At 42.7% G+C, this 18,302-nt stretch overlaps 1 protein-coding gene across 2 annotated transcripts in view; it reads left to right on the top strand.

Annotated features, from left to right (window-relative positions):
• The first annotated feature begins 9,184 nt into the window (after positions 1-9,184).
• The window catches only part of HACD3 (3-hydroxyacyl-CoA dehydratase 3), a 38,075-nt gene continuing 28,957 nt past the window's right edge, over positions 9,185-18,302 (top strand). The window contains exons 1-2 of one of the 2 annotated variants that reach the window (XM_077746986.1): positions 9,329-9,417; positions 12,239-12,325. In XM_077746986.1, the coding sequence (XP_077603112.1) occupies positions 12,311-12,325 (15 nt within the window). In that variant the 5' untranslated portion in view covers positions 9,329-9,417; positions 12,239-12,310. Of the gene's footprint in view, positions 9,418-12,238; positions 12,326-18,302 lie in introns of both variants that reach the window. The other variant, XM_077746996.1, reaches the window with a different exon arrangement.

The raw sequence follows: 18,302 nt of genomic DNA, 5'->3' as shown, positions 1-18,302 counted from the left end.
GAACTTCCGGTTCGTCGCGACCCGCCCTCCGACCAGCGAAGGCTCGGCGGGGCCAAGAAGGGCGCCGCTCCCTGCTGGGTGGGGTCCGTTACCACAGTGCAGTCTAGTGGCCGGAGGAACGAACGCGGGGCGGGACGGACATCACTGCGGTGGGGGACAGAGACGCAATCCAGAAACGGGCAGTGACTTGCTGGAAGTCGCAGGACGCATTGTGCCGCGTCTGTACTCATTTATTATTTTTTTCATTCAACAAGTGTATATTGAGTGCCCGCTATGTACCAGACAGAGTTGTAGACTCTGAGATCAGGGCAGGGAGCAAGCGAGTAAAAATCCCTGCCCCTTCTTGAAGATAACAGAGGGGAGGGATGAAGGCCTTAGGGATCTGCTGAGGGGCTCACTGTTGTGGTGGAAAGAAACCTGAACTTGGAGTCAGAAGGCTTGTAGTAATTAGTGATCTTTAGCAGGTCAGTCGATCTCTTTGAGTCATGGTTTCCTGATCTGTAGGAGAAATAGAACACATTATTTAGTTGTAATTAAGGAAAACCGTATCTGTCACAACAACACATAAAGAGGAGGAAACTGGCTAGGCAGGAGGTGAGCAACTCGCTATAATCACAGACAGAGGCAGGTCCCTTGACAACCTTCGGTCTCTCCTATTAGCCAACACCATGCGTTGGCTAATAAGAGAAAAAGGGAGGCTGGGGAGATGACTGGGAAAGAGGCAGGTGTGGAATAAAAGTAGAAAAGCTGGCCTCCCCTCTTTTCTATTATTCAAGGAACCATGTGTCAGAGGTGTGGGTCATTAGGATTTATTATAATAGCACTAATAAAAGATCCATTTGGGTGCCCCGTTCCGTTCCTCATTGTAGTTACTCACTTTCAGTTTAAATGAGTCTTCCCTCGGGCTTTTCTCTTTTTTAGTTGAGCTCCCCTAAAAGAAAGGTACAGTCATTTTCACTGGGATTCCTCTGTGAATTTTCTGCCAATGACCTGAAAGTAGCTTTTAAGGCTTTGAATGCACATAATAACAAAATAGAATGAAATATCTTGCAGTTCATTTCATTCAACCAAGTGCTTGTTGAATCGCTGCCATGTGCCTGTCACTATTCTAAGCACTGGGGCTACAATAGTGAATAAAGTAGACAAGACCCCTTTGTGTGGCTTATACTCTAAGAAGAGGAATAAGACCTTCCCAAAGGGAAGCAAACAAAAAATATGATTTTATGGATTTTATTTATTTTTTATTAAAAAATTTTTAATGTTTTATTTATTTTTGAGAGAGACACACACATCATAAGTGAGGGAGGGTCAGATAGAGAGGGAGACACAGAATCGGAAGACAGGCTCCAGGCTCTGAGCTGGCTGTCAGCACAGAGCCTGACGTGGGGCTCAAACCCACAAACCACGAGATCATGACCTGAGCCGAAGTCGGACGCTTAACTGACTGAGCCACCCAGGCGCCCCAATGTTATGGATTTTAAAAAGCAACCTCTGGAGAGGTTAAGTACTTGTTTAAGTCATTTGACTAATTATGGATTGATCTAGACTTGAATTCAAGTTTCTTAGTTTTCAATCCTACTTTCCCTATGGCAGGCTTAGAAAGCCTCAAACCAGAGAAACCTGTAGGGGAACATCTCCACCCTGTACCCTGGTAACCTCACATATATCTATCCCCACAGGCCTCACAGGTAAGGGCTTGAACCAAAGCTTAGCTGAGTCTTAGTAGAATGCTTTGTGGTCTTCCCAGGACAGGAGAGGATAGGAAGCTTATAAGGATCTTTTTTTTTTTTTTCCAGCTTTTATTTTATTTCTTTATTTATTTTTTTTACAAATAGTTTATTGTCAAATTAGTTTCCACATGGAAGCTTATAAGGATCTTAAGGCAATCTCCCCCAACAGCTTCTCATTTCCCAGGTTCTGTTGAGGTGTGGGCTTTCTGCCCCATCCCCTCAGAATAGCGCTGCAGAATATGAGAACCTCTTAGGTGCAGCCTAGAATTGGCTTCTCAGGCTCTGGGTAACCCCACAATTTACACTGCAGTCATCTGGCTCCTCTGTTTCAGTATTCTCCGTTTTGATTTGATTTGTGGGACAAGGACCACTGGCAGCTGGCACCTTAATGTGTTCTTCCTTTTGCTGTATAGGTAAGTAATAAACAATCCACACCTGAAGTGGCCCATTGTCTATCTGCTGGCTAACTCAGTCAGGCCTGGGTCTTGCCAACCTTGTGTATGTGCTTGACAAAGCCTAGCCAGCTTTTTGCTGCCCTGCACTCTAGGAACTCAACAAGAAAAGGCAAGTTGTCTAGCACACAAAATCTGAATAAATAGTCTGTGTCAACATGGTGGCATTGATACAAATTTGTCCCTGAATATAAAAAATTCAGGTTGTGGCATAAAGAACAGTGAGCAGTAAGTATGAGTGAAAGCTAGGATGCAAGGCCAAGTGAGAACCCTTCCCAGGGAAATCTGGGCTGTCTCCTGGAGCTGTGCCTGAGGCATGTCAGGTCCTTATCTGGGTCTGGCCTTATGTTTTAGAGATCCTGACAGTTTTCCATACTGGCTCTCATCAGAGACCAGCCTAACGGCCCTTCGGTCCATGATCTTCAGGCAGTTTCCGCTGATATTCACAGGTAAGAGCATGCACTCCCAGAATCAGACATACCTGGGATCACATCCTGGCTCGTCTCCTTATTAAGGAGGTATTCCTTACTATCAGGCTTTTCTAAGTTTTATTTCTCTCATCTGTTAAATGAGTTCAGTAACATCACTGAAATGAATGAAATATATAATGCATTTAAAGTCCTTAACAATACCTGGTGCACATTAAGCATTCCATTTATTAATGCTATTAATGAATGGTAATGATGGCGATAAAGATAACAACAAAAACCTTTCCCAGAGGGGCATGCCCAAAGCCTTGCTGGGTAGCTCTGCCTGTGTCAACTCCATGCAGCTACAAGCATCATTCATCCAACTTGAACACAACGTTCTGACATTTGTTACAGAAAGATCCACCAATCTTCCCACTACCCTATCATAACTTGTTTTTTGTTTTATACACATATTTTACGTATGTAGCAGATGCAATATTTTAAAGCCACATACAGATGTGTGCTACATTTAATCTCCTTAGTTTTTCCATAATTTGACCCAACCTATATTTATATGACCCATTTCACTTAAAAGTAAAAAGTGTAACCTTGATTCAACTCTAGGCAAACCCAGTCATTAAATTCAGGATCCTTCCTGGTGAAGGGGATGATGGCCAATGCCTGTTCTAGACCTGGATATCCTAGGATGGCCTTCATCCCAGCTGTACTGGTTTGAATAGTGCCCTCCTCAAATCTACATCCATCCAGAACCTCATAATGTGACCTTATCTGGATTTAGGGCATTTGCAGATGTTATTAGTTAGGATCATGCTAGAGTAGAATGGGTTTCAAATTCATTGACCTGTGTCCTTATATAAGAAGGCCATATGAGGAGGGGTACCCGAGTGGCTCAGTCGGTTAAGCGTCCGACTTCGGCTCAGACCGTGATCTCTTGGTTCTTAAGTTTGAGCCCTGCGTCAGGCTCTGTGCTGACAGCTCAGAGCCTGGAGCCTGCTTCAGATTCTGTGTCTCCCTTTCTCTCTGCCCCCGCCCCTGCTCACGCTCTGTCTCTCTCTCCCTCAAAATAAATAAATGCTAAAAACTTTTTTTTAATTAATAAAAAACAAGACAATAAACATATGGTCATATGAGGAAATAGGAACAGACTTACTCACAGACAAGATCATGTGACAGCAGAGGTGGAGATCAGCGCAACGCTGCCACAAGCCGTAGGGCATCAAGGATTGCCTGCAACCACCAGATTGGATTCTTGCCCAGAGCCTTCAGGGAGAGCATGGTTCTGCCAGCATCTTGAGTTTGGACTTCTAACCTCCAGAACTATAAGAGAATAAGCTTCTATTATTTGTTTAATTTTTTAAAAATTTTTTAACATTTTATTTATTTCTGAGAGAGAGAGACAGCGTGAGCAGGGGAGGGTCAGAGACAGAGAGAGACACAGAATCTGAAGCAGGCTCCAGGCTCTGAGCTAGCTGTCAGCATAGAGCCCCATGCGGGGCTCGAACCCAAGAACCGTGAGATCATGACCTGATCTGAAGTTGGCTACCCAACCGACTGAGCCACCCAGGCGCCCCATGTTTGTTTAATTTTTTAATCTTTATTAATTTTTGAGAGAGACAGAATGTGAGTGGGGGAGAAGCAGAGAGACAGGGAGACAAAGAATCTGAAGCAGGCTCCAGGCTCAGCTGTTAGCACAGAGCCCCACATGGGGCTAGAACTCATGAGCCATGAGATCATGACCTGAGTCAAAGTTGGATGCTTAGCCAACTGAGCCACCCAGACACCCTGAATGCTAATAGTTTCTAATTCACTGTTCTGTGCTGCTGTGTTGTTTTTTCACTGGTCATTCTCCTCGTGCAATTTCCCGTGTTCACCCTGTAACACCATGAACATCTTCATATATATGTCTTCCTTTCTTGAAGTTATTTTTAGAACAAAGTCCCCAAGGGGGAATTTACTACATATTGCACAACCGTTTTCCAAAGTATTCACACGATTTTATATTTCTCTTAGCTACAGTCAGCATGGGTGTGCCAATTTCACTAAAACTTTCCTAGCACTGGGCATTGCTGTCCACAAATATATTTTAAGCATCTCTTTTCTGAAACACATTGCACTAGATGCTGTAGGGTACCAAAAGGAGGCAGTCTCTGTATTCTAGAGAGATTTATAATCTAGTTGAGGAAACAGATTATAAGCATATAATGCACGCTCTAGTAGCAGTTGATTACAGGATATGGTGGTCTAAAGTTTGTTTTTCCACTTCCCCCATGTTATGTACCTTTTGGGGACTAGGATAAGCCAAGCTGCAAAAAAAAAAAAGGGCCTTTCCTGCTGATTTTCTTTTCCATATTTAAGTTTTTGAATAGGTAATACTATCACATGACCCCAAATTTGACCTATGGAAAGGTATATAGTAAAAAAATATTCTCCTTTCCCAGTCCTCCAATTCACCCAGTTTCAGATAGATAGATAGATCGATGATTATTCCTCCCACTATTCCACTATTTTTAATATAAAGGGCAGCGTACCAACTGTCTGTGCCTGGCAACCATGTAGGCAGTTCAGAGAGCCAGAATGATCAGGCAGATCAAATTGAATAGAGTGGAAAGGCCACTCCCCATACCCACTGAAGGTTAAGCCTGAGGTGGGGTCATTCCATACATTTTTCTGAACTATGGATTAAGGGGAAGTGTTTTCTTTCTTTTTTCATTCTTTTTTTTTTCCTTCTGTCAGTGACTGGCTGCAAGGCCCATTCTCTTGGAATAGCTTGGGGGTTACAGACCTACAAACTATTTTCACACGATGCCCCAGCATGTGCCTGGGCTGACCCGGTGAGTCTCCCTCTCCACTTTCAGCTTTGTGTTGTCTAGATAGACAAACATGATTTTGGTTAAGGATATCTTATGGGCACCGGGGTGGCTGAGTCAGTTAAGCGACTGATGTCAGCTCAGGTCACGATCTCATGGTTTGTGAGTTTGAGCCCCTCTCCTCTATTCCTCTCTCTGCTCCTCCTCCTCCATCTCAAAAATAAATAAATATTAAAATAAATAAGGATATCTAGCTGGGTGAAGCACAAAATGGCCGAATTCTACAGTTCATTTTCTAAAACTTTTCCCACAAACAGAAGATTTTGTAAAAAGGTGAACAATCATCAAAGGCCAGAAAACAACTTTAAGCACTGAGTGCTTGCTTCATCCGCAGCAAGCATTCAGCACATGCTTCCTGTGGCCTGAGAAGAGAGAGTTGGCCCTGGCGTTGGGGCTAGGAAATTACCCTCTCCATTTCAACTTTTTTTCTTACTGGATTTCCTCTTGAGAGAGGCGTCCACAAGAGTTGGCCTCCTTGCCAGAAAATTTGGAAATAGCCAATAAGATCATCATAAAGGAGAGACTAACTCTCTCATTTGATGGATATGGAAACTCAGGCCCAGAGAAATTTGCAGTAGGTTATTGGTGCTCAGTTGGAAGGAACCAGGCTGCATAGGTCTAGTCTTTTTCCTTTGTACCTTTCTTAAGGTGGACCTGAGGCAAAATGTCAACATTTAATTTTCTTGTTTATTGGCAGCTCTCATCTTGGATGGAGGTCAGTGATAAGCCTCAGATTTTGAGTATGCTGGCTTGTAATAATTTTACTTTTTATTACACACCTACCAGAATAGCTAAAATTAGAAAGACTGAAAATACCAAGGATATAAAGCAACTGGAACGTTCAAACATTACTGGTGGATATGTAAATTGATCAGAACACTTTGTAAAATTGCTTATCTCCTATGTCAACTTTATAAAGAAAAAAAAAAAAAACAGGTACCAAAACACCCCCAAACTGCTTATCTATTAAAGCTCAACATACATCTACCCTATGACCTTGCATTTCTACTCCTACGTATTTTATCCAAGAGCATTAAGCACATTTATACACCAAAAGATAATTACGCAAATGTTGATTGCATTCCATTATTTACTTATAATAGCTAAAAACTGGAAACAATGCAAATGTCCTTTGTCAAGAGAATGGATAGATCATTTGCGGTATATTCATACAATGAAATACAATACTGGAGATACAAACAAAAGCCATTCATTTATATGAAATTCAAGAACAGACAAAATCTACTCTATTGTGAGAGAAGTCAGCATAGAAATTTTGGAGGGAGGAATGGGAGCCAAATGTATATACTGACATGAGAGAAACTCTGATTGCTGGAAATGTTCCGGATCTTGATCTGGGTGGTAATTAATTACACAGATGTAAATGTTCAGCTTGAGCTAAACATTTAAAATTTGTTCATTTCCTATATGCCTCAATTTTTTTTTTAATGCCCTATAATTGGGGGCACCTGTGTGGCTCAGTCAGTTGTGTCCGACTTCAGCTCAGGTCATGATCTCACGGATCAAGAGTTCAAGCCCTGCATTGGGCTCTCTACTGTCAGTGCAGAGCCTGCTTCAGATCTTCTGTCATCCCCTCTCTACCCCTCCCCCACTCATAAAGAATCTCTCTCTCTCTCTCTCTCTCTCTCTGTCTCTCAAAAATAAATAAACATTAAAAAAGTGCCTTACGCCTTGGTGGGTCAGTTGGTTAAACTTCGGACTTTGGCTCAGGTCATGATCTCACTGTTTGTGGGTTCAAGCCCCGCATCCGGCTCTGTGCTGACAGCTCAGAGCCTGGAGCCTGCTTCAGATTCCATGTCTCCGTCTCTCTGCCCTCCCTCACTTGTGCTCTGTTTCTTAAAAATGAATAAATGTTAAAAAAAATTTTAAGTGCCCTATATTGGATCTGCATTGCATTAAAGGCAATGCAGTAAAAACACATCATTCCAAAAATACTTCATTTTTAAAATTCAAGGCTACCAAGTTTATTGCTTTCATTATCTCCCACACCCAGCAGATTGATTTATCTCAAACTGGTTTGCCTAATACCAGTTCTTCCTCACTGAAAGGTGGACCTGCCAAGCACATATTTGATTTGGATAATCTCCAGTTTAAGAAACTTCCCTGACTCCCAAGTGTCTATGGGACATAGTACAAACACCTCATTGAAGCAAAGACTTTCCTAATTCACTTCTTACCTGCCTTTCCAAATCCAGGGAGAGCTCTGTTCTCCATGTTCTTAACCCCTAGTACACAGAGCTTTCCATATCTCTTTGCCTTTGGATTCCTGCCCTGTGCTTCTGTTATCCTACCTCTGCTTCTTTATCAAATTCCTCCTCACATTTCACTGTCCAGCTCTTAGGATTCACTCTCAAATATCCACCCATTGGTTTCCAAAATCCTCAATTCCCACCTTTCTGTCTCTGTAAGCTCAGCACATTAACCATATGTAAAACCCAGTATATTTTATATGATCCACCACCCCCTTAATTAAATGTTTCCTGAGAGCCTGTCTAATTTCTCTTCATCTCTGGATCCCTGGCTCAACACTTTGCTAAATAAATGGGTGCCAACAGAACTGAATTTTAAGTTTCATTTTTGTCCCAGACTTCTGGTTTTCATAGTAATGTTGTTTCCCATTAAACTCTTGACTGCAGCAGACTTAGGCATGAAAGTGGATACAGACGAGGTAGCTGAAATTAGACATAAGTTAGTGTTGTATCTAGTATTGATTTCTTACTTTAAGAGAGAAAAGTCTCCTGCTCAGTCCAATAGCATAGCCACTATTATGTCGCTGTTTAACTTCATTAGAAGTTGGGGTGCCTGGGTGCCCCAGTCAGTTAAGTGTCTAACTTCAGCTCAGGTCATGATCTCCCGGTCTGTGAGTTCGAGCCCCTGTTGGGCCCTTGGCTGACAGCTCACAGCCTGGAGCCTGCTTCAGATTCTGTGTCTGCCCCTACAACTCTCTCTGCCCCTCCCCCACTATCTGTCTGTCTCTCAAAAATGACTACATGTTAAAGATAAATTAATTAGAAGTAAATAAAATAGAAAATTCAATTTCTCAGTCTCACTAGCCACTTTCAAGTACTCAAAGCTTCATGTGGCTAGCGGCTATTATAACTGAACAGCACAGAATGGAACATTTCCATCACCGCATAAAGTTCTAGGAGACTGCGCCGAAAAGCTCTGGCCTTTACATTTACTTTTCCCTCTTAACACCCTTCCACCCTTATCCCATACTGCTTCCCCTATAACATTATCATCATTATTGTGTTTGTAATCACAGGGTTCCAGGACAGCAGGGACTGTGTCTTATTGCTTTAGCTCCAGTGTTTAGCTTCGAAGTTTCGAGCGCAATTAATAGGCTCTCAGTAAACACTGAAATAAATAGGTGATAGAGAACGGGAGGGATCTTCCAGATACACCAGTCCCAAGTCCTTTCTCACGCTTATCAGTCCTTTATGGTCTCCAGGATATTTCCTTTTTAAGCCTATCTTAAAGCATCCCCTTGGAGAAGAGAGGAAAGACCCTTGCATGCACCTGCTGACTCCTTACTCCCTAGGCGGCTTTACCAAGCTCTGGCGTCACTGGTGCTAGGCCCGCCCTTTCCCCCTTCTGCCCAGCGTTTCGCCCCTGCCCCGCTCGCGCCCTGGTCTAGAGCTCGCGCCTCCGCCCCTCTCCTCCTCACTGCGCAGGCGCAGCTTGCGAGCGTGGGTTGTCTGGAGGTTGGCGGCTGCCCGCGCTCAAGAGCGCAGGGCATTGTGGCCTGCGTTCGGCCGGCACCAGTCTCTCACGATCCGAGGCAGCAAGCCGCATCGATCCGTCTCCCCGCGCCCCGGGCGGTGTGACCATGGAGAATCAGGTGCTGACGCCGCACGTCTACTGGGCTCAGCGACACCGCGAGCTGTATCTGCGCGTGGAGCTGAGTGACGTACAGGTAAAGGCCGGTGCGGGCGGCGGGACGAATGTGGGGTCACAGCTCCCGGGATCCGCCGACCCCCTTTACCCTCTTTGTCCCGGTGCGCGCTGTAGAGCCGGCAGTGCACCAACGGGTTCGGCGACGCGGTGCACTTTTCGGCGTCCAGGCCCGGGTAAGCCCTCGTTGAGGAACACCCGCAGACCCCGGGCCCGGGGCGCGACCCCCTGAAGGCTGCAGATCCCTTCGGGTGCTGCGTGAGTCCTGCGCGGGTCTCAGAGGCTGCCCAGGCCTTCTCTTTGTTCGCAGTTAGCGGCCTGATTGAGCTCGAGCCCGGCCCTGGAGGCCCCGCCGTCGGGGTTCGAGTTTGCCGAGGCCCTTGGAGACGTGGGATGAGCCCTTTTGGCCAGGAGTTCAGAGTGACAGTGGCTTGCTGAGTCGCGGCGGGACGCCTGGCGGTGGCCTGAGAGGTCCAGCCGGGCCTGGCCTGTCGGACGTTCACAAGGCCCTCCGCTGCCCCCGAGGGGCCACACCCACCTTCCAACCATTCAGTGTTGGAAATCATTCTTGTTAATTTTAATTTTAAAATCTGGAGGACCCCGAGAAAGTGATTTCCCCCCCTATTCTGAAGGCTATGAGCTCAGGTTTGAGGAGTTGCATAGAGAACTAAAAATTAAGTTACATCGAACATTTATGTTTGATTTCCGTAGCCTCTTCCATGAACAAGCTGCTACTTCCTAAATGGTGGAGATCCCAGGACCTGTGTAGCCCTTGCTTCTGTTCAAAGCATCCAGGATTCCAGTTTTTGAGAAACTGGAGTTTTCAGTCTGGAATGTTCTTTCTGCAGTCATCCTTACTCCCTACTTCTCCCTGACGTCCGTGGCAATTTGTAACCTTCACTCAGCTCACTGCCTCTGAAGTCAGGCGTTTGTGTTTCTGTCCCTCTGCTTGCCTGGCATATTGTCTTGTGAAATGTGTGTAGGTGCTCTTTCAGTGTGGATTTGAATTTGTTGAATTGAATCTCTGTCTCTGGAATTTAAACCTGTTTTCCCGTTGAAAGATAAAGACAGTACTGGCCAGAATGCCTTTAGATAAGATGTGACATTGCATGATGTGTTATTTAATGTATTGAACCAGGCCGAATTATGATTTTGCATCAGAAGATGAGTAAATGTTCTGTGTTGTAATAAAGAAGGAAACAAACAAAATCTTTGTTGATGGGGATCAAAGTCCCCATTTGGACCCCATTTGGAGAGGGTTTTCAATCAGTAAGTATGGAACACCTGTTATGACAGTCTCTTTTTAAAAAGTAGTCAGTCATTATGTAGATCAATTAAACTCAGGCCCTTTCCTCTCTAGATGTTATATTGTAATAAGGATGTACTATTTTGGGATACTTTTGAAGCTGCAAACACTAAAGGTGTTTTAAGGGAATAGGATGATGGTGGTGGAAAGAAATGGAAATTAGTTGGACAAATGAAAGAATGCATCGTTCCTCTGTTTGTCTTCAGAGATCTCAACCTCTTAGTTAAGAAATATGAACACATGTTCATCATCCTTGGTATATTTAGAGACATGAAAGGTTTACATTTGAAATATATCATAGATAAGGAAATGTAAAGTGGAGGAAGAAAATGGAAGTTTCTGTTGGAAAGAGAATCCTTTTAGTTTTGGGGAAAAAATACATTTTTCCTTTCCAAAGCAACATGATAATACCATTCATAAAAGAAATCCTCTACCATGTGCAAGGTACTAGAGATTTACAAAGATGAGTCAGATAGCCTCAGCTTTCCAAGGGCATACTATCTAGAAGAAGCATATTATCATATACAAAGCAAAACTTTTGTGTATGAGTATGTTTATTGGTAGAATTAGAGTTAAATATGAACCAGGCCTCTGGTGTTAAAGGAATTTGTTACCTCTCTTTTATTTAGTTAGAGATGCCCTCCAGAAACGAGATGAAATATTCTTGTCAAACTGAGATTGGAAGAACTTTCCAGAAAGAGAAAGGCATAGACTCTTAGGTTTTCTGGCTTGTACTGTATTAATGCACGACAGCCAAAGACTGCCAGGGAAACACCTCTAGGCAAACAGGTTGGATTGATTATTCATTTCAGCAAGGAGAGCACAGCCCATGGGGGGCAATGGTGTCTCATTAGGGGGGTTGGAACTGATTTTAGGATTTGGATGCTGTTAAAAAACACGGACAGTTCTGTGGTTGGTTATCTGAATAAATCTTATCTGTAGGGAGGAGAGATTAGCAAAAGAATAAAAGTAGTTTGTAGAGAAGTAGCAGTCACTCATTTTAGCCAAGAGAGAAAGGGTGTCTGGTATTTTGTGGGTGGCATAGTGGCTATATTTTTGTTTGTGCTTAAACAAGATTATGAAATGACCTTTGTTACATTTCATCAGCGTTTCAGAAAAACCTTGTCCGAGGTTGGTGTTCTGTGCCATTATGCTTAAAAGGAGAATAATGTGGCCGAGCTGTGAGTGACAGGCCGCCCTCTGAATGTCAGGCGCTGCTCTTTCTTTTTAATTTCTCACTTAATTGCTCAATGCAGGGCTGTGGACTGATGGTTCAGGGTTCGAATGAAGCAGTTCATTTATTCACTGAAAACCATTTGTGGCATGCCTACTGCTCTTACCTCCTCGTTAAGCTAGGTGCTGGGTTTTTGGACAGCTCTCTGCTGCCCCCTGCTTTCTGGCATGTTTCATAGCTTATACGTTACTGAGTTTTAGTATTGCATTCCAGTTTTGGGGACATCAGCTCCCCTCCCCCCCCTTTCTGAGACACAAAGAACTGTTCAGTTTTCACGTCTCTATTCTGTCTTTGGAGGTACAGGGCTAGTGGCTGCTGAGAAACCACTACTGATGTGAGGAGGAATGGTACACAGTAAAGACTTCAACAGCAGCAATGTCTGTGTTTGAGGTAAGCAGTAGCAAAGATGCTAGCTAGAGTCCAGGGGGCTAGGGCAGAGTCCTTTTCACGATAGAGTTTATTTTCAAGATAAGCATAACATACATGTCTGTGCCAGCAACTATAATTGTTAAAGCATTTGTTCATTTATCAAGGTTTTGTTTTAGTTATATGTGGACAAAGTGCATATCTCCATTTGGGGGCTAATAGACAGATACCGTTGTTGTCCTTACTTGATAGTCTGGTAGAAAGAGTGGTAACTGAAGACATGAGATTGGGTTCTTGCTCTTCTACTTACTGTCTAGTGGCCACGGATAATTCACTTAACCCTTATGTGTCTCCGTTTCTTCATACAAATAAAATGTGAATACCCCTCATTCACAGGATTTTTTTGAAGTCTGAATTGGATCATGGATTTGAAAGTACTTTGTAAATTCTAGTTTGCTATTCAAATGAAAGGGATTATATCTTAGCTGAGAGAAACACAAAGAGTAATAGAACAAGGTAGAGTCTATTAGCAGAGTTCTCCATATGTGATATCCTACATACCATACAACAGAGGTGGCTGTGCATATTAATAGGGGAATGGATGAACAGTTAGGGAAATTGTTTGGGGATGATAGCAGATAGTAAAATGGGGGGCGCCTAGGTGGGTCAGTCTGTTCAGCATCCAACTCTTGATTTTGGCTCAGGTCTTGAGCCATGGAGCTGAGCATGGAGGCTGCTTAAGATTCTTTCTCTGTCTCCCTCTACTCCTCTCCCCTGTTCACAGCCTCTCTCTCTCCAAAATAACCCCAAAACAATAACAACAACAACAAAACATAAATAGCACAAAGATAAAATAAGATCTTGCCTTAAGTCATACACAAAAGTTAATTCCAGGTGGGTTAATGACCTGAATGCATAAAGCAAAACTACTAAAAGAAAATATAGGAGACTGTATGGTATTGGGCCAGGGAAGAATGTGTTAAATAAGGCACACAAAGCATAAACCCTAAAGATTAACAAACTTAAGACAAACTTGAAGATATCTATGGCACATATCACTGACAAATGATTAACATCGGAAATATATAAAGAATCACTACAGATCAATAAGGAAAAGACCTATTACCCATTAAAAAGGGGGCAGAAAATATATGGAATTCAGAGTAAAAGGAAACAAGGCTAGTAAGCCTGAGAAGATGTTTGATCTCAACTATAATCAGGGACGTGTAAATTAAAGAGATAGTGTTTGTTAGTAAAATGATAATATTTCTTACATTAGATTGGGAAAGATCAAAAGTCTAACATTACCAGTTGTTGGTGAGATTGTTCAGCAGTGGGACATCTGTATACAGCTCCCTCCTCTGTCAAAGACCATCAGAAACATCTTGCTTTAACAAGTGGACTTATTGCTTGTTTCAGTGAGGGAGAACACATTTTGGGAAATCCTGGGGTATCTCAGTAAGAGGGTGTTAGAACTAAGTAATTATAGGATTTGGGTTTTGGTTGGATGTTTGGGAAAGGTCTAAGGAAGTAGGGATTCATTTTAGATTGGATGCTATTAGAGAGTGAGGACAATTCTAGATTGGATATTTTGTGGATGGCAGAGTGACCTGTTCTCAGACAAAATTATGAGTTGACCATACTTTGTGTCATTTCATCATTGTCTCAGAGAAACTTGAGGTCAGTTGCTTTTCTTTGAGACTATTTATGTAGGAGAGCAAAATGGCTTTGCTGTGAGCTTTAGAACAGCTTGTAACAATTTTGAGCTCTAGCTGTGAATGTCAGATCAGTTTCAGCTGTCAGAGCTGCTTATTTTCTTTTTTAAAAGGAGTTTTAAAAGTCATAAATATCTTTATAGTTCATTCTTATGTACTTACAAGTTTAAGCAAAATAAATTAGTGAAATTATTTCTAAACCATCTTGTATTTTGGAACTCACTCTTCTGAATCACTTTCAGCTCAGACATGTCACTGTCCCTGCTTTTCCACATGGTATCATCCTCTTGCCATTAAAAGGACTAAAATGCAGCATTTCTGAAAGAGTGCTCTTACATGGGCATTGTTGTTTCAGGTCATCATGACCTATTTATAAGTTTTGATACAGGCACTTCTTGATCTTATCAGAAGACGTCAACAAAACATTTCCAGACAAGAATCAGGACTCCTCCTCCTTTCTCAAATGGCCTAGAAGTGGTTTGTTGACCGAAAAACTGAGTTACGCCTATGTAGCCATGCCCTCTGGAACAGTAGCCAAGTTCACATGTTCAGGCAGTGACAACCATGTAATGGCTGCCACTTTGCCAAAGCACTTGTATGGTGCCACTATCAATTGTAGTATATATCCTGACTTTAGGGATTATAAATGTGAAAAAAAATGTGCATTTCAGAATTGATGAAATATAGCAGTGTTTGGAGTTGTCAGTTAATAAATTGTAGTATTTAAATTCCTGAGACAGGATGAGCTCACCCAGGTAGGGACTGTAGATCAGAGGTTACCAACTCAAATGCCCTAAATACTGTGTGGCAATTAAGAGCCTGGGTGTCTTTTTGCCTTGATTTGAATCTTGGTTTTGCCTCTTGCTGATTTTGTTAGTTCAGGCAAGTTACATAACTGATGTAAGCCTTAGTTTCCCATTTATAAAATCGTTATAATAGTACCTATTTTATAGGGCTCTGTATGTTTCTGTGTGTGAGTTAATAATGTGAAACACTTTAAACAATACCTGGCAGCAGGGGCACCTGGGTGGCACAGTCAGTTAAATGTCTGATTCTTGGTTTCTGCTCAAGGTCATGACCTCACAGTTCATAGGTTCAGGCCCCACATTGGGCTCTGCACGGACAGTGCGAAGCCTGCTTGAGCTTCTCTCCCTCTCCTTCTCTCTCTCTCTCTCACTCCTCTCTCTGCCTCTTCCCTGCTCATGTGTGTTCTCTCTCTCTCTCTCAAAATAAATAATAAACTTAAAAAATTTTTAAACGATACCTGGAGTATAGTGAATGCCGGTAAATGTGAAGTGAGCTGGGTGGGGATTGTGGTTAATTGGAGAACATAGGGTTCATTTTAAGGAGGGAGCTATTGCTGCACAAGAATGCAGTTCTGAGGTTGGGTAATTCTCTAATTCGTGAAAGAGAAGAGAAGCTGGAAATCCAGATTAAAAAAAAATTTTTTTTAATAGTTTATTTATTTTTGAGACAGAGAGAGACAAAGCACGAGCAGGGAAGGGGCAGAGAGAAAGGGAGACCCAGAATCCGAAACCGGCTCCAGGCTCCGAGCTGCCAGCACAGAACCCAACTTGGGGCTCGAACCCACGAACCGCAAGATCATGACCTGAGCCGAAGTCGGACGCTCCACCAACTGTGCCACCCAGGCGCCTCAATCCAGATTTTTTTTAAATGAAAGAAACCTCCTAGTTTTACACTGACTGAAGTTATTCAACAAATATATGGCAATGCCTACCATGTGCTTGGGAGTCTCCCAGACTCAGATCTGGGACTTGGGCATGAGTCAAGGCAGATGGAGGTTCCTCCTCTGATGAAGTTTATGAGCTGAGGCTGGTGGTGGTGGAAGAGTGATAATAAAAGTAAACAAACTCATCGAATAGTTTGAGGTAATAGTGAATGTTATGGAGAAAGCCAGACAATACAAATATGAGAAAGTATGTGAACCGCCTCAGATCGGGTTGTCAGGGAAGGTCTCTAAGGAAGTGTCATATGAGCAGAGACCTAAATGTGAAGAAGCCATGCAAAATTATGTGAACTGAATGTCACAGGGTGAGGGAACATCTCCTGCACAATCCCTAGGGGGGAAGTACTTGGTGGTGAATTCAGATGAAAAATTAATACATAAATAAAACAATTTCTGCAGGCCATATAAAATATTGAGGGTTTAATTTGGCCTGTTAAGATGCCAATTTATGACAGAAAACGGATAGATATTAAAAACTGGTGGAGGGTCGCCTGGGTGGCTCAGTTAACTGTCCCACTTTGGCTCATGGTTCATGGGTTTAAGCCCCATGTTAGATTCTGTGCTGACAGCTCAGAGCCTGGGGCCTGCTTCAGATTCTGTGTCTCCTTCTCTCTGCACCTGCTTCGCTCACGCTCTGTCTCTTAAAAATAAATAAACAATAAAAATTTTAAAAACAAACTGGTGGAGATAGGAAGCAGCCCAGGGTTGAATCTTGAGCTATTCAGCCATTTAGAAGTTGAGCAGAGGAGAAAGAACCGCAAAAGATAGAGAAGGAGTAGCCTATGAGGCGTAAAAATCCAGACAGTGTCCTGTGATGTTCTAGATGCCAGGGGAGAGGAGTGTTTCTGTGGGGTGTAGTCACCTGTGTCCAGTGCTGCTCACAGGTTGAGTATGATGACATTACCTATCTATTGGATTTGCCTGCATGGAGTTTATTGATCTAGATAATAACAGTTTCGGTGGAGTGACAGGGATGGAGGCTAGATCAGAGTAGATTTAAGAGTAAGTTTATGGTGAGGAAGAAGTAATGATTATAGATAACTTTTAAAGAAGTTTTTTTCGGGGATGCCTGTGTGGCTCAGTCAGTTAAGCATCTGACTTCAGCTCAGGTCATGGTCTCATGGTTCATAGGTTCGAGCCCCGTGTCGGGCTCTGTGCTGACAGCCAGCTCAGAGCCAGGAGCCTGCTTCAGATTCTGTGTCTCCCTCTCTCTCTGAACTTCCCCTGCTCACGCTGTCTTTCTCTCTCTCTTTCTCAGAAATAAAACATTAAAAAAATTAAAAAAAAAATTTTTTTTCTTGGATTGGGGAGGGGATGGGCAGAGAAATCAGTGGTACAGTATTTTGGAGTTCAGAGAAGAGAGCAAGCTTTCTTTCTAAAAGCTGTAGGCCTTGAGCTGCGTTTTTAAATGTAAGTAGAATTTGGATTCCAAAAACGGGGATTGAAGGGGACGTGTACTGGTATGTACACCCAACTGAATATAATGCAGCTATAAAAACAACAAGTGAGGTCTCTATGAACTGGTGTGGATTGAGTTAGGTGAAAAAAGCAAAGTATGTGAGAATGTATATTATATCTACCTTTACTGTAGAACAAAAAAGATACAAGAATATCTGGGTATATTTACTTATTTTGTGGAAGACATGTATGCATACATACAGAGGAAAGATAAACCAGAAGCTACTGAAATGGTTATGAATAGGTAGTGAGCAGGAATGTGGTAGAGGGAGATAGCTTTAAGGTAGATACATTTCTACAAAGTTTGATTTTTGAATGATGTGAACATCTTACATATTCAAAAATAATACTCAATAAAAAAGAATACAGTGAGGGGCGCCTGGGTGGCTTAGTCGGTTGAGCGTCCGACTTTCGCTTAGGTCATGATCTCGCGGTTCGTGGGTTCGAGCCCCGCGTCGGGCTCTGTGCTGACTGCCAGCTCAGAGCCTGAAGCCTGTTTCAGTCTGTGCCTCCCTCTCTCTCTGACCCTCCCCTGCTCACGCTCTCGCTCTCTCTAGAAATAAATTTAAAAAACCTTAAAAAAATTAAAAAAAAAAAAAAAGAATACAGTGGCAAATCTTGAAACTCAATACAAATAGAATGAAAAGAACCTAACTATCTTTCAAGTTGATACCATAGCTGTCCAGATCAGCAAGTTAATACAAGTAATGACTGAACACAGTATTCTGGTTCTTTAGTAGAATACCTTCAGAGATGGGGCACCTGGGTGGCTCAGTCGGTTAAGCATCCGACTTCAGCTCAGGTCATGATCTCATGGTCCGTGGGTTCGAGCCCCATGTCGGGCTATATGCTGACAGCCAGCTCAGAACCTGGAGCCTGTTTCAGATTCTGTGTCTCCCTCTCTCTCTGACCCTCTCCTGCTCACGCTCTCTGCCTCAGAAATAAATAAAACAACAACAAAAAAAATACTTTCAGAGAACAAAAAGAACTACAAATAAATGTTATGCTTTACTCAGTAGGTTTATTGTAAGTAAAAGTATTGATATAATTCAGAAACTTTTAGATCACACAAATAAGTAAA

This window comes from Crocuta crocuta, unplaced genomic scaffold (genome assembly GCF_008692635.1).
Source record: "Crocuta crocuta isolate KB4526 unplaced genomic scaffold, BGI_CrCroc_1.0 scaffold130, whole genome shotgun sequence".
Lineage (NCBI taxonomy): Eukaryota > Metazoa > Chordata > Mammalia > Carnivora > Hyaenidae > Crocuta > Crocuta crocuta.
Note: the sequence above shows the minus strand (reverse complement) of the source record. Positions and strands in the feature narration are given on the sequence as shown.